The following is a 13093-nucleotide window of genomic DNA, read 5'->3' on the forward strand; positions in this document are numbered from 1 at the left end:
TTCCTTACACTCTTTCCCTTCTTTCCATCTTCATCTCATGCCCCCTTTGCTCCTGTGGCCTGCTGTTATTTACTAGAACTGGTGCAGATGGTAGCAAGCAGACTGATGAAGATAGGCCCAGCCTTTGAAGAGTTCAATGACCTGTGTTGACCAGTTTCCCCTGCTCATTTAAAGTTTCTTCCACAACACAAGCTCTCTGGTGGCTACACTTTCAATCCCATGCTCCCTAAAAGTCCCAAGTCATACAAATGATCTGACAGCCTGGTCCAGTCCCATCTCCAACGCTGCCTCCTATTCCTCTCCACTCTTAAACCCCGCCTGTCCTGCTACTTCTTGTAACTCCTTAGACACAATGTGCCAGCTCTGCTTTGGGGAGTAGAAATGCTCCCCACTTCTTTATATTCAGGATTCCTCTTCTTTATATTTTTCAGAGAAGTCTTTTCTGACCATCCTAATTAAAGCCATACCCCCATCCCTCTCTACCTCATCCCTTCATATGCCTTAATTTTTCTTATCAGTCTCTATCATAAATCAAATATTTATTTGCTTGGATACTTTATGTTGTTGTGTCCTCTGTAGGAATGCTGCAAAACTTAAAATCAGAAGCTTTGCTTTTTTTCCCCTGCAGTGGCTTTTGTGGCTAGAACAATCTCTGCACATAGTAAGTCTTCAGTAAACTTCACTTAATTTAGCCTGGGTTTGTATTTTGGGGACAACCAAGCATGGTACATAACTCACACTTCCTACAAATTCTTGTCTTTTTCTTTGTGCCAGACATCAAAATAGCAAAATGATATTGTCAAGAATTTGGAAAATCACTCTGATTTGAATTCTTAGGGAGCAGTCATTAACTAACAGTCCTCCAGAAACTGAAAGACTTAATTAATAAGCCTCCCCAACACACTCTCTACTCTACAGGGCCGTTGGCCCTTGGGAAGGTGAAACCCTATGGTTCTAACTCAAGCTCAGCAAACTTTTGGCCAGAACCTCTTATTATTAAGAGGCAGCTCTTCTAACCTCCCAGGGTGCCTGGAATGCCCCCAATTCCTGAAGTCATTATGTTTTACAGCAGGTTCTCTTGACAGAGTTTCATTGGCCTTTGGCAGAACATAAGCCAGAATAATGGGCAGGCAGATGCCAGAGTGAATTCCAATGTGTACACACAATTCTTGGCCCCATAAAAAATCAATTCCTTATTCATAATTAAGCAACTTCTTGATAAAGGGCAGGTTGGTACAGTTATTAAATGATAAATAATAGATAAGGATTCACTTGTTTCTTTTTTCCTGTTAAGGATTAAGAATTTTAAACACAAAATAGCACTGTAATTAGTTGTGTGTGTGTATGTGTGTGTGTGTGTTTTCTGCTTTGTTTTATACCTGAGACACTCAAAGCCAACTAAATACAGCAGCTTTACAAATTTTCACTGCCTCTGTATGTTGTGTTTCTCCTTAAAATGTATCCATCAAAGCAGAACGACAAAAAAAAAAAAAAAAAATCCAGATAGGGAGAAAGGAAACCAGAAACAGCCAGACACTGGTTAGAGACATGTCACTATGTAGGCCTTTCCTTGTTTTCCAGAAAATATAAGTGGCTAAAGGGTTCTGTGTGGAGAAGGGCAAGAATCTCTAGCAGTTAGGACCACATACCTCCCAAATGCCTTCTTTGGAATAGAATCCACCTCATTTCTACCAGCCCCCTCAATACAAATCTTCTTCACTTCAAAGGAAGAGTATAAAAGTAATGGAAAGGAAGGAGCTCATCTTTGTAGAAAGTGCAGCAGTTGAATATGAAGCTGTTGCCCTTCCTTAAGGGTGCTTGTTCTCCCCTCCGTCAAATGGACAGAATTCCACTGTAATTACATAGAAAGGGGCCCCATGAAAGAGGCAGCCAGCAGCTCATTTCCTAAGGGAGTAAGCTTCAGAGTATAGTAGCAAATTATAGCAAGAAAGAGGATTCTTGAATATATTTCTTCAAAGGTGGCACTGATAAGAATGCAAGAGCTAGCCTAAAGATCTCAGCCTATATCAGAAAGATCTGATGGCTCCCTGGTTTGCTGTGTCTAGGGAGTGGACATGGTGAGCTCTCCAGTCTGGTACTCCACAACCCATGAAGGGTATGAAAATTAAGGATGCTGGAGGTCAAGAGGTGAGAGCCTCCAACCTGTACAAGCTGCCATAGGTCCAAGTCTTGAAAAGCGGCTAGGAATGATTGCATAGGTAACAGAACAGATGGGAGAGCGAATGACACAATGGAGACACTACAATGTCAGTAGAGGAGAGCAAGAAAAGGATCAAGCAGACCCAAGAGTAAGGCCAGGGATTCCTGTCCACCATGGACAATCAACTATATGAGGTGGACTCCTCCATGAGTCCAACATCAGAGAGAGGAAGAGAACACCTCCATTGATTCATCTCCCTTCCAGACATTGTTACTGTTGTTCTAGAATATTCTGTAGAAAGAAGAATTGTGCTATGAAGATTTAGATTTTAGGCTGGACTGCACTAAGTTTAAATAACTGAAAGGAATTGAATAATGGAATTTGAGCAAGATTTCATTAATGGAATCGCACACCCGGCACAAAGAAGGATTCAATATAGTACAGTTGGAGCCTGATTGGAAAGGGAATAAGCCATTTCATATATACAACTAATCAAGAATTCTAATAAACCATGTCAGTAGTTAGAAAATTGTTCATTGGGGATTAAAGAGTTGCAGTGAAATTGGAAGGTCTTGTGGTAGATTGTTGCCTATAGTATTACTCATTTTTTTCCCCCTTTGGTGTTTAAATTCATCAAAATCCTAAAAGAGATGCTATATGTTTGTTTAATACTTTCCTTCAAAATGTTTCAAGTTGACAGAGGAGGTAAGCTGGACTGGGGGACAGAGGTGCAGTTGTTCTGATGCGACACCCAGGACAGTGGTGGACTGAGAGTAGGATGAGTCAGAGGAGAGCGTCCTATAAAAGAACAGCTGGCTGGGACCTGGGGTGGTTTCTGTGAGTAATTGCAAGGCAAAAGATGTTAGCACTGGCAGTGAAAAATCACAGAAAGTGAAAGTGTTAGAAACTGGGTGATCTCAAGGATTACAATAATCTCGATGCAGGTGGCTCAGTTGGGTCCAGAATGGGAAGGTGGCCAGAGTCATGGTGAGATGGTTTTAAGAGCTGTGATGGGGGTGTCCTTTCTAGAATGTTTCCAGACTTAGCACCTCATTTTCACTCTCAGCATCCTTGTAGTACCTTCTTCTCTTCTTCTTACTCCTCCCTTTCCCCCAGTCTCACTCAGCCTGCTTCTCTTTTTTCATCACTAGCTTTTAGTTTGCATCCATGCCCTCAGATTCTACACAAACAATTGCTATGATCAAATTATCCCTGGTATAAGAGATCCCAGTTCAGGGACCAGGCATAATGTGCAAGACCTAAGTGATGACATCTCCTTTCTGTTTCACTCAAGGTGTTGATAGGTCATCTAATTTGAAACACTTCTTTGAGAACTAAACCAAACTCTGTTTAAGATGAGAAAAATAAAAAGAGGAGCAAGAAGAGGAAGAGGAGGGAGAAAGAAATATTATTGAGGAAGACTGATTTATGTAAGAAATGTTTGCCTCGTTCCTACCTCCTAGCTGCCACTTGTGCTTTATAAATGTTAATTCGTTTAGTTCTCATAGCAACCTTATGTGATAGGTACTATTATTATCATGCTTATTCTATAGGAAACTGAGGTATATATAGTTTAAGTATCTTGCTTAGCGACGTACCACCAGTACGTGGTAGAGCTGAGATTTGCATCCAGATCTCAGATTCAGATTCTAAGTTCTTAACACTCCTGAAGCTACCAGGCAGTTCTCTGCAGAAGCATCATGAAGATGAAAAGATGAGCTGTTGAGGAACATGGAGTCACAACCGTGTCTATGAATCTTAAATGGCACAGGAAGCAACATGCTCCCATTTGTGTAGCTTTCATCAAAGGAATTTGGGTTTTAGCATCCTTTTCATCATTTTTTAATAAAGATGCCAAACCCATTTATTTCTGAGAATGCATACAATACACCATGACCACCCCAGTTTTTGCTGAATAATCTGTTCTTAGACAGAATGAATCGATATCCTGGACTTATTTCCAATTTATGAGCTGAATATTTAATATTCCACTATATATCTCTGGTTATGTCATTTTCAAGGACATTAGTTCTACCCAACTTAAATATTCTTTCCCAGAAGCCTGGGGATTATAGATCCATCTTCAGCAGCTTATGCAACAAACAGCGCCTCTTCAGGGTGGTGTCCCAAAGAAACACATGGCTTAACCACACAGGTTAGCAGAAAGTTCGATTCATCTTCTCCTTCTCTCTCCTCTGTGGTATTTGCATCCAATAAGTGTTCAAGCATCTCCCTCGTTACAGGAAAAATAAAATTCCTTTTAAGTCCAAGAGATTGAAATTGCAGGAGGAGGCCTAGGAGTTCAGTCTCAGTGCTATCACCTCTGTAAACTGAAGTTGACCCCTGGCCAGGGAGCAGACCCACATGGCACAGCAGATCTCTGCTGTCTTGCCCGCTGCTCCCCTCAGCAGTGTATTTCGGTAGATCTGCCTGTTCTGTTCCTCAGTCTGTCTCTGGTGAATCCTCTTACCCCCTTACCCCTACCCCTCTGGCCTGTACCCCAGTTCTTCTGAGCAAAAATTAAAAATTAAATTTAGCAATTTGATACCTCTTCTTCCATTGGTTAAAGCTGTAAAACCCCACACAGGTTTAAAAAAATAATAAAGATAGTTTCAGAGAAGCACCCTTGCCGCAGCTGCTCTGTCCTCCAGAGACTTAGTATCGCACCTGAAATGGTGCTCTCTCACCAGGTAGATCCTGAAGGAACAGTTTCTTGGAATCTTGGCAGTGGGAACAGATGCCTCCTACTTCAGTTACAGGCCTGCACTTTCTTGGCAATTTCTGCAGAAGTCAAGAGCTCACCTTGCCGTCCAGTCCCCACTGCACCTGAGGAATTCATCTCAGGCTGAGACTCTGGGTCTGTCCTTCTCCCTGGGCAGACCCCTTCTCAGGGTGTTGATGATGCTCCCTGATTCCTTGAACCACAAGCTAAGAGCTGACATAAAATAGGACAACTGGTCAGTATCATTCCTATGGCCACTGCTCTGGGGCACCTGTGCCCTGCACTTGCTTGTGAGGGACCCTCCGGATCCCCTGTGGGGATTACTGGCTCCTCTGCAGCAATCTCAAAGCATGAGGTGCTGGGAGGGGAGCCACATCCCCTCTACTTATAGCCAGAACTGAGACTGGGTCAGCCACTCCACTGAGCCCGTCTCTCAGGCTTCTGGAAGGTGCCAGCAGAATGTGGAATGTGGTTAATGACATTCACTGAGTTGAAATACATAACAAATACTCAATGGATGGCCTCATAATCCACAAATACACATATGGGTTGTCAGTGTACCTTACTTATATCCTCTCACGTTTCTGAGGGACGATTACTGTTATCATCTCTATTTTATAGATGATGAACTGAGCTGAACTTGATAAAGTAACTTGTCTAAGGCCCTAGAACTCTTGAAAGTCAGATCTTTGAGGTTGAGATTAATAGGCTCAGTGTCACCTTCAGACTTGCACTGATGACAATGAACTGCATATCATATGACTACATAGATCAACGTCTAATAATTTATTTTGTAGGTGATGGTTCATTTCAAGAGATGACCAGCTTTTGCTAGATTTCTTTCCTGCCATCCTCTCTGTTTACCTTGTTTTTTTTTTTATATAAAGATTTTATTTATGCATCCAGAACTGGGGCACAGGCCAGAGTTCCAGGGATGATCAGAGGATTCATCAGAGACATAGGGGGAGCAGAACAGGCAGATTGACAAATTACATTGCTGAGGGGAGCAGCAGGCAAGAAAGGAGAGGTCTGCTGTGCCATGTGGTCACCTCCTTGGCTGGGGATCTAATCCCCACTGAAGGGGCAGAGGCTAGCTTCCTAGTGCTGTGCTTTAACCTGTTATGCCACCAGGGAGGGCCCCTCCTATTTTCCTTTTTACTTTCTAATCAGCCAACCTTCCATTCCATCTACCTTTCTATAACTTCCTGCATCAAGCTGTTTTCTGTGCATGAAAAGAGTGACAAGAATAGGGCCAGACCCAGCAAACTTGAGGTCCAGGAGCCAAGGATGAAAGATTCGCACCAGGAGCCCTGAGCCTCACCTGCTGGTGGATGAGAGAGGGGTCGCTGTGGCCTGGGAGACACATGTGGCTGTCATCATGGGTACAGGAAAGTCTTGTCCGAGTTCCTTTCAGGCATGAAATTAAACTTCTGTTACCTGAACTCCTCTTGCCCTTACAGTCAGCGCAACATTCACTCTGCCCTCCTGATGTGGGTTCATGGTTCTTTCCCTTAAGACAACCCCTTTTTAAGAGAGAAAAAAGAAACCCTACACTTTCAACATTGGTGTATGACCTTCATTTCTCTATTCACCAGTTTATTTCATATTTTAAAAAAGAAAAGGAGGAATAATAATGATTGCTTTTGCAGAGATATTACAAAATCAATTAAGTTATAGTGAAGGCAAAGAGGACCATATTTTGGAAACAGAAGGACTTCTGTAGAGGTCTAACATGGAATTTAAACTCCAGGTATTACTGCCTACCCACCTCGACCCCAGCACACATGCCCACACATGTTTTCTCTGTGTTGTGCTCTCAACTTACCTGCTCTCTGTCTTTGCTTATGTTCTTCCAGTGCAGGGAAATCCTCCCCAAACCCCTCCCTCCTCACTGGCGACCTTGTTTACAGCCATCTACTCTCTTCTAAATAGTGTCCTTTCCCCATTTGCTCAATGAAATGTCCATCTCTCGCAAAAACACACTCAGCACCTGTAATTAGAACTAACTGTCATTTACACTTGGGCTTCTTTGCGTAGATATGCCTTGCAAAATTTGAATCAAATGTTGAATCAAATTCTGCTTCTCTTCTCTATTTCCTTCCCTGCTGGCCTCCAATATCTACACTTAATGCATCACTAGCACATAGTGGGGATGCAGCACATGAATTCTGGTGAATTCCAGGGCCAGCAAATTCAATGGATGAACCTCCACAGGTCTGAAGGGATTAAGCATCCCTTTCGGTGAAGTCAAGTATCACAGGGAGTTTGACTTCAGTCTGTTGGGTTGGGATCAATGCCCTAGAAAAGGCCTGCTCCCTAAGATAGACTGCAAACCAGTGAATAACTCAGATGATTTTAGGTGATGCAGTTACATTTTCTTTTTTTTTTTTTTCAAATTGAATAATTGTACCATCTTGTAAGTATTAAAAGAAGAAATATAATTAGACATCAAAATTGCGAATTCATAAAAGTTCTTTAATAAAAGCTCTTGCATTTGGATAAAAATGAGTTGGTTTAAGGAAATACACTACCTATTAAGTGGTACAGGCTATGGCCAAATGATGTGATGATAATGCTTTAAGGAAACATCAGGATAGAAAAAGCACTTTCGGGGAGTATGGAGGTAGAAGTGGGGAGTGAAGAGTACCCAGTTAGACAGACAGGTGGTGGCTCAAGAATTAACTGAATTATTTACAAAGCTATGAAAAAAAATTGTTTGAAAAGCAATGGGAAGCTTTCTCAGTATTGAGAACAGACGTCCTCATGGATGTCTATTCACACACCCCTCTATCTTTGCAGCCTAAGGCACCAAGTTTCATAACAGCCATAGGGTTTGTCCCCTTTTCCAGAAATTTCATGCACAAAGGAACAAATATGGGTTTACATTTCCTTTTTTTTTTTTTTTCTGCAAAGCACAACACTTTACAAAAAGTAAAACACTTCAAAACCAATCTTTTCTTGCATGCATTTCAGGGTTCCATTCAAGATCCACATTCATCTTCTTATCCATTTACATGATCAAAGCAGAAGCAGTTGACCTACTTTGGGGTTTCAGGGCATCTAGGGAAAAACTGGGAACATTTAAAACTAACCTTTTTTTTTTTAAGATTTATTTGTACATACAGAACTGGGGTACAGGCCAGAGGCTCAGGGGCGGTGAGAGGCTTCACCAGAGACAGAGTGGGGAGCAGAACAGGCAGATCGACGAAGTACACTGCTGAGGGGAGCAGCGGACAGGTCAGGAGAGGTCTGCCACGCCATGTGGTCACCTCCAGGCAGGCGGGAATCGAACTCATGTGGAAGTGGCTTTAGCTTCTCAGTGCAGTGCTTTAACCCGCAGCGCCACCAGAGAGAGCCTAAAACTAACCTTTTTTTAAGCCACACCTCTTCCTGTAGGAGAATTGGTATTACACCCCCTACTCGTCTATCTGGGTACAGAAGTCAGGTCAGAGGGTTAACATGCTCTAATCATCCAAACCATAAAAGATGCAGTTACATCTCTGTAAAACCCAAGCTAATCTCCAGTCATTGTGTTTAGTGTACTTGATACTCTCTGCGCTGCTATAAAGTCTTTTACAGAACCTATTGCAAAACTCTTGACTTTCCCTGATTAGTTTAAAGATCTCATATTAAAATAAAAACAGCAACAAGCAGAAGCTGAAATGTGTCCTCATTAGTCGCCTCAAAGTTACCATTTCTCATGCATCTGTTCATTTTAATACCTCATACTTCATATTTCCACTCGCGGATTTCAGGCCCTGATTTACAAAAACAAGTAAAGATGATGTCCTCAAAAATATTTAAGTGAACAGACTGCCTATTGGAAGATTGATTTTTTTCTATGGAAATAAACATGTTGACAGTCATCAGAATTGGGGTATAAAAGATGACCTCGGGCAGCTGCTGCCATTTGTTTCAGTGGGAAAATGAGGGTTTTTGTCTCTCCCTGGGGATTGTTACCAGGATGCTCTGAGCATGGTCTGGCTCTGTTTCTGAAGGGTTACACTGGAGACGAGCAGTGTTTTGTGGTTTATGACAAGATCACAGCAGAATATTTTGTGCAGGCTGTGATTTGTATCGCCCATTTGTGCACAGGCCATAAAAGTGCACTTTTTATCAGGAACATTTGTGAATATATAACAGCACTGAAGACATACGACCACTAAATAATTCACAGTTATCTATCTTCTCAGCAGATTCCTTATACACCTACCATGTTTTAATGCCTAGTTTGCTCAAAAACAAAATTCTTTACAGCCCTTCCGATATAAAAATGTTTACTGACTGGCAACAATATATGGATGCCATGGGATTGAGCTGTGGGAAAAGGGAAAGCTTTCTGCTCTCTCTGCCTCTCCCTGTCTCATCTGTTCCTTTCAATCAACATCTAATTTTATGGGAGAAGGCACCCATGCCAAAAGGGGGTGCTAGCTCTGACTGCTGACATTTGGATTATAAAATGGAAATAATCAACTAACCCTCACCTCTTCTCTTTTCAGCTCTATCTCCATTTACAGTCCCAAGGAGAATCCAAATGCATTTGATGCAGCAGCATTTTTCCAGTCTGCGGGAAACTTCCTGGGGATCTTCGCAGGCTCATTCGCAATGGGGTCTTTGTATGCTGTTGTCACAGCACTGATATCCTTTGTCTGTGCATAGGGGCAGGGAAGTGTTATGAACTGTCACAGTCCTTGGAATATTTCTGAGTATGGACAAGCTCCAGGCCAGAAAATGACTACATTGTCTGATCCAAGTGTGATCAAATGCTACTGGGGCCATCTTGGTTCTCAGTCTTTCTTAGGCCATAAGTGGTATCAGTAGCAGAAGGGACTAGGCTCTTTCCTTATCCAAACTAGTTTTATCTTTATTGATACTGCCTGGCCGAGGATAACCGGAGTCTTACAAAAATTACCAACTAGGCAAATAGGTAGACATATAGACATCAAGACTGACTGTATTAGGGTCAAGAGAAAGAGCCCAAGATTTAAGGTCAAGAATGAGACAGGATTGACTGGCAGTGATAAACTGAATTTCTCTGCCTCCTTTTGGTACTTGTGTCAATTACTAGCTTATGGCAGTGGCTAAGTCAAAGATGAACATGGGTCTAAGTAAGCATCCGTTACTGGGTCCCAGCTGCCTCAGCAATGGGAGACAGCAGAAGCAGTGTTGTTCTTTTACCCTGATGCACCACCACAAGTCAGTTGTGGCAGTTGCTCCTCAGACAGAGTCCAGTAACTGTCCTTTTTGTCAGTTGTGGCAGTTGCTCCTGAGCGCAATTACCAGCTTTTTGTAAAAAAAGCTCAATTAGGTGTGAGCTTTGAGCTGATTGGAGCTAATTGGTCCAATCAGATTTGTGGGTGATAGAAGATATAAGTCAGGGTTGGAGGGAGCTGGAAGAGCTCTTCAAGAGAAATAGGGGGATAAAGAGAAGAAGAAGGGAGACCCAAAGAAAAAGAGAGGAGGAGCCCCCAAAGAAAGACCAAGGAATGAGAAGAGGGCCCCTAAGAAGAGACAACACAAGCTCCAAAAGAAGAAAGAAGGGAAAGACTCTGCTCCTACCCTCTGAAGAAGAAAGAAGAAAAGAAGCATCCAGCAGCCAACCTCCATGTAGGGAAGAGAAGCCGAAGGACACTAAAGAGACTGGGTCTCCATCCTTCCGCTGATGTTGCCTGAAAGGAGCACCACAAGCCCTGGGCCTGGTGTCTCAAAGAGCTGTCTGTTGTTGATGTAACCCAACAATTCACCAGAGAGCTGTTAACACTAGGTGTCTCTGACACTCTGCCTCTGGGAAACCAGTAGTGACCATCACTATGGCCAGTGCTGTCAACACTCCTGGTGACCCCCCCGTGACCACCACTTATGCTACCTGGGTAGAAAGCCACTACTTGTGGATACAGTAAGCTCTTTGTCACCCAAAATAAACCCCCTGGGTGTTAGGGTTTGCTCTGGAGCCTAGGGAGTCTTGCAATTGTGCATGCATGTGAGAACCCACAGACAGTGGCCTGTCCTCCATTAGTTACTGTCCTTTGGTTATGGGTTTTGGCATTTGAGCTTTTGGGTTTTTTTTTTTTTTAAAGATTTATTTATTTATTCATACAGAACTGGGGTACAGGCCAGAGATGCGGAGGGTGAGAGGATTCACCAGAGACAGAGTGGGGAGCAGAACAGGCAGAGCGACGAAGCACACTGCTGAGGGGAGCAGCGGGCGGGCCAGGAGAGGTCTGCCACGCCATGTGGTCACCTCCGGGGCAGGCGGGAATCGAACTCATGCGGAAGCAGCTTTAGATTCTCAGTGCAGTGCTTTAACCCGCTGCGCCACCAGGGAGGGCCCACTTTTGGGTTTTTTTTGTTGGCACTCTTGTCTCAGAGCCTGGGCAGGTGAATGACTGCTCTGTCCTTCCATCCAGCCACCTACCTTGTTGGCCTTTTGTAATCTTTCCCATTTTACTTCCAAAGCTATTTTATGGAAGGGAACCTAAAAGCAATGTAGAAATGACATGCTTGCCATATCTGGGTAATGGTGTTTCTCGTTCTCTCTTTTGTAGTATAGAGGATAGGATGGGAGAAGGGCTAGTGTTTCCAGAAGATTTGAGTCACAGAATGAAGTTGGTGTTGTGGATTGCTCACTCAGAACAGTCAAATGGACAAAAGTAAGTCAGAGTTGAGGAAGAAAGCCAAAAGACCAATGCCAAGTGAAGGCTAAATGGAGGCCACCAGGAAGTGATTGAGCAAAGAATCAAGGGCCACACCGGTTGGGGAAAAGAGAGGGAAGTGGTACAAAAAGGGTCGTGGTCTCGGACAAAGAAAGCAAAGTCTTTTTCCACTGGAGACTAGCCCAGAGAGTCACTGAGTAGTTGCTAAAGAGTTAAGTTCTACTAAGATTTCTAAAAAGCATCAGAAATATGTACAAAACATGGTTCCTGTCTTCAACTAGTGATAAACTTGGAAAGACAAGCTCTACAATAAGAGTTGGATAAAAAGTAAATGCCGAGACCATAGCCAATTTATTACAACTATAAAAATTCAAATGAGGATGATGCCACTGTGACTGTAATAGTTCAGTAGATGAGTTGCCAACCTTATGTTTCTAGAAAATAATCTGAAAAGCAGCATAGCATGCAGAGTGGGACTTGGATTTGGCCTGAAAAGTAGGCTAACACTAAGACTTCACATTCAGCAGAAGACCAGCATTCATTACGGTGTGGAGATGGAACCAGAAGGTCCAGGATGTGAGCAATGGGAGATGAGAGGACACAGATGCTCTCAAGTTAGCTTGTGGAGGATCTTTGAGGATTATTCAAGAGTCTGGGCTTTTTTCTATAGTCCACTATCAGCTACTGAAGGTTTCTGCTCCAGATAGAAACACACTGAAAGTCCTCTTTACCGATGAAGAATTGGTATATAGGATGATTCAGAAAAGGAGAATGATTACAATAGATGGAAACTGTAATAATGAAGTGTGGGGAAAACATCAGGAAGGACCAGATTTTAGAAGAATCACAAAGAATCACAAAGATTTAATTATTGGTTGGTTATAAGAGACAAAGACTAGAAGAGAATAAAAGTCACTCCAAAGTTTTGTCCTAGAAACTCTGAAGAATGTCAACTGTATTGATAGAAATTAAGTAAATCAAAAAAGGGCTGATTTCTAACAAAAATAATGATCATTTATATAAACAGTACCTGTAATATGTCAGGCCTCCTGCTGTTTATTTTATATAAAATATCTCATTTAATATTCACCATCATTTTATCACACAGATGCTGTTTGTTTAAGCTGATACAATGAAATAGGAGCCCGTGTGGAACTGACTTCTAGAAGCTATACAGTACAAAATAATTCTGTCTTTTCAGTATTTTGTCCTTTCTAAGACTTTACAAAACATTTTTAATATACTTCACTTCATTATATCCTCTGTACTCAGGAACTATGTATTATTCTTATTGCCAGTTAACATAGGAAAAGAATGTGTCTCAGAGAGGTTAACATGCTGCTCAGAAACCACACAGCCAGTGACTGATGAGACTAAACTTATGCAGATTTTCCAGCCCAGGAGTCATGGATTACTACTAAATGGGCATGCTCTGTCCTGGTTTACTGCTAAATATCTCCAAATGTGTATTCATCGTTAGAATTTTTTTCTAGAGGAAAAAAGTGCAACATATATCTACTCATATATCTGTATGACTGCACAGACAGCACCTATATG

At 42.3% G+C, this 13093-nt stretch overlaps 1 protein-coding gene across 1 annotated transcript in view; it reads left to right on the forward strand.

Annotated features, from left to right (window-relative positions):
- SLC9A9 (solute carrier family 9, subfamily A (NHE9, cation proton antiporter 9), member 9) overlaps positions 1-13093 on the forward strand; it is a 525806-nt gene that overhangs the window by 212678 nt on the left and 300035 nt on the right. The window contains exon 6 of the mRNA XM_012724853.1: positions 9383-9521. Coding sequence (XP_012580307.1) covers positions 9383-9521 — 139 coding nt within the window. The remainder of the gene's footprint in view (positions 1-9382; positions 9522-13093) is intronic.

This window comes from Condylura cristata, unplaced genomic scaffold (genome assembly GCF_000260355.1).
Source record: "Condylura cristata isolate star-nosed mole 26May11 unplaced genomic scaffold, ConCri1.0 scaffold00014, whole genome shotgun sequence".
Lineage (NCBI taxonomy): Eukaryota > Metazoa > Chordata > Mammalia > Eulipotyphla > Talpidae > Condylura > Condylura cristata.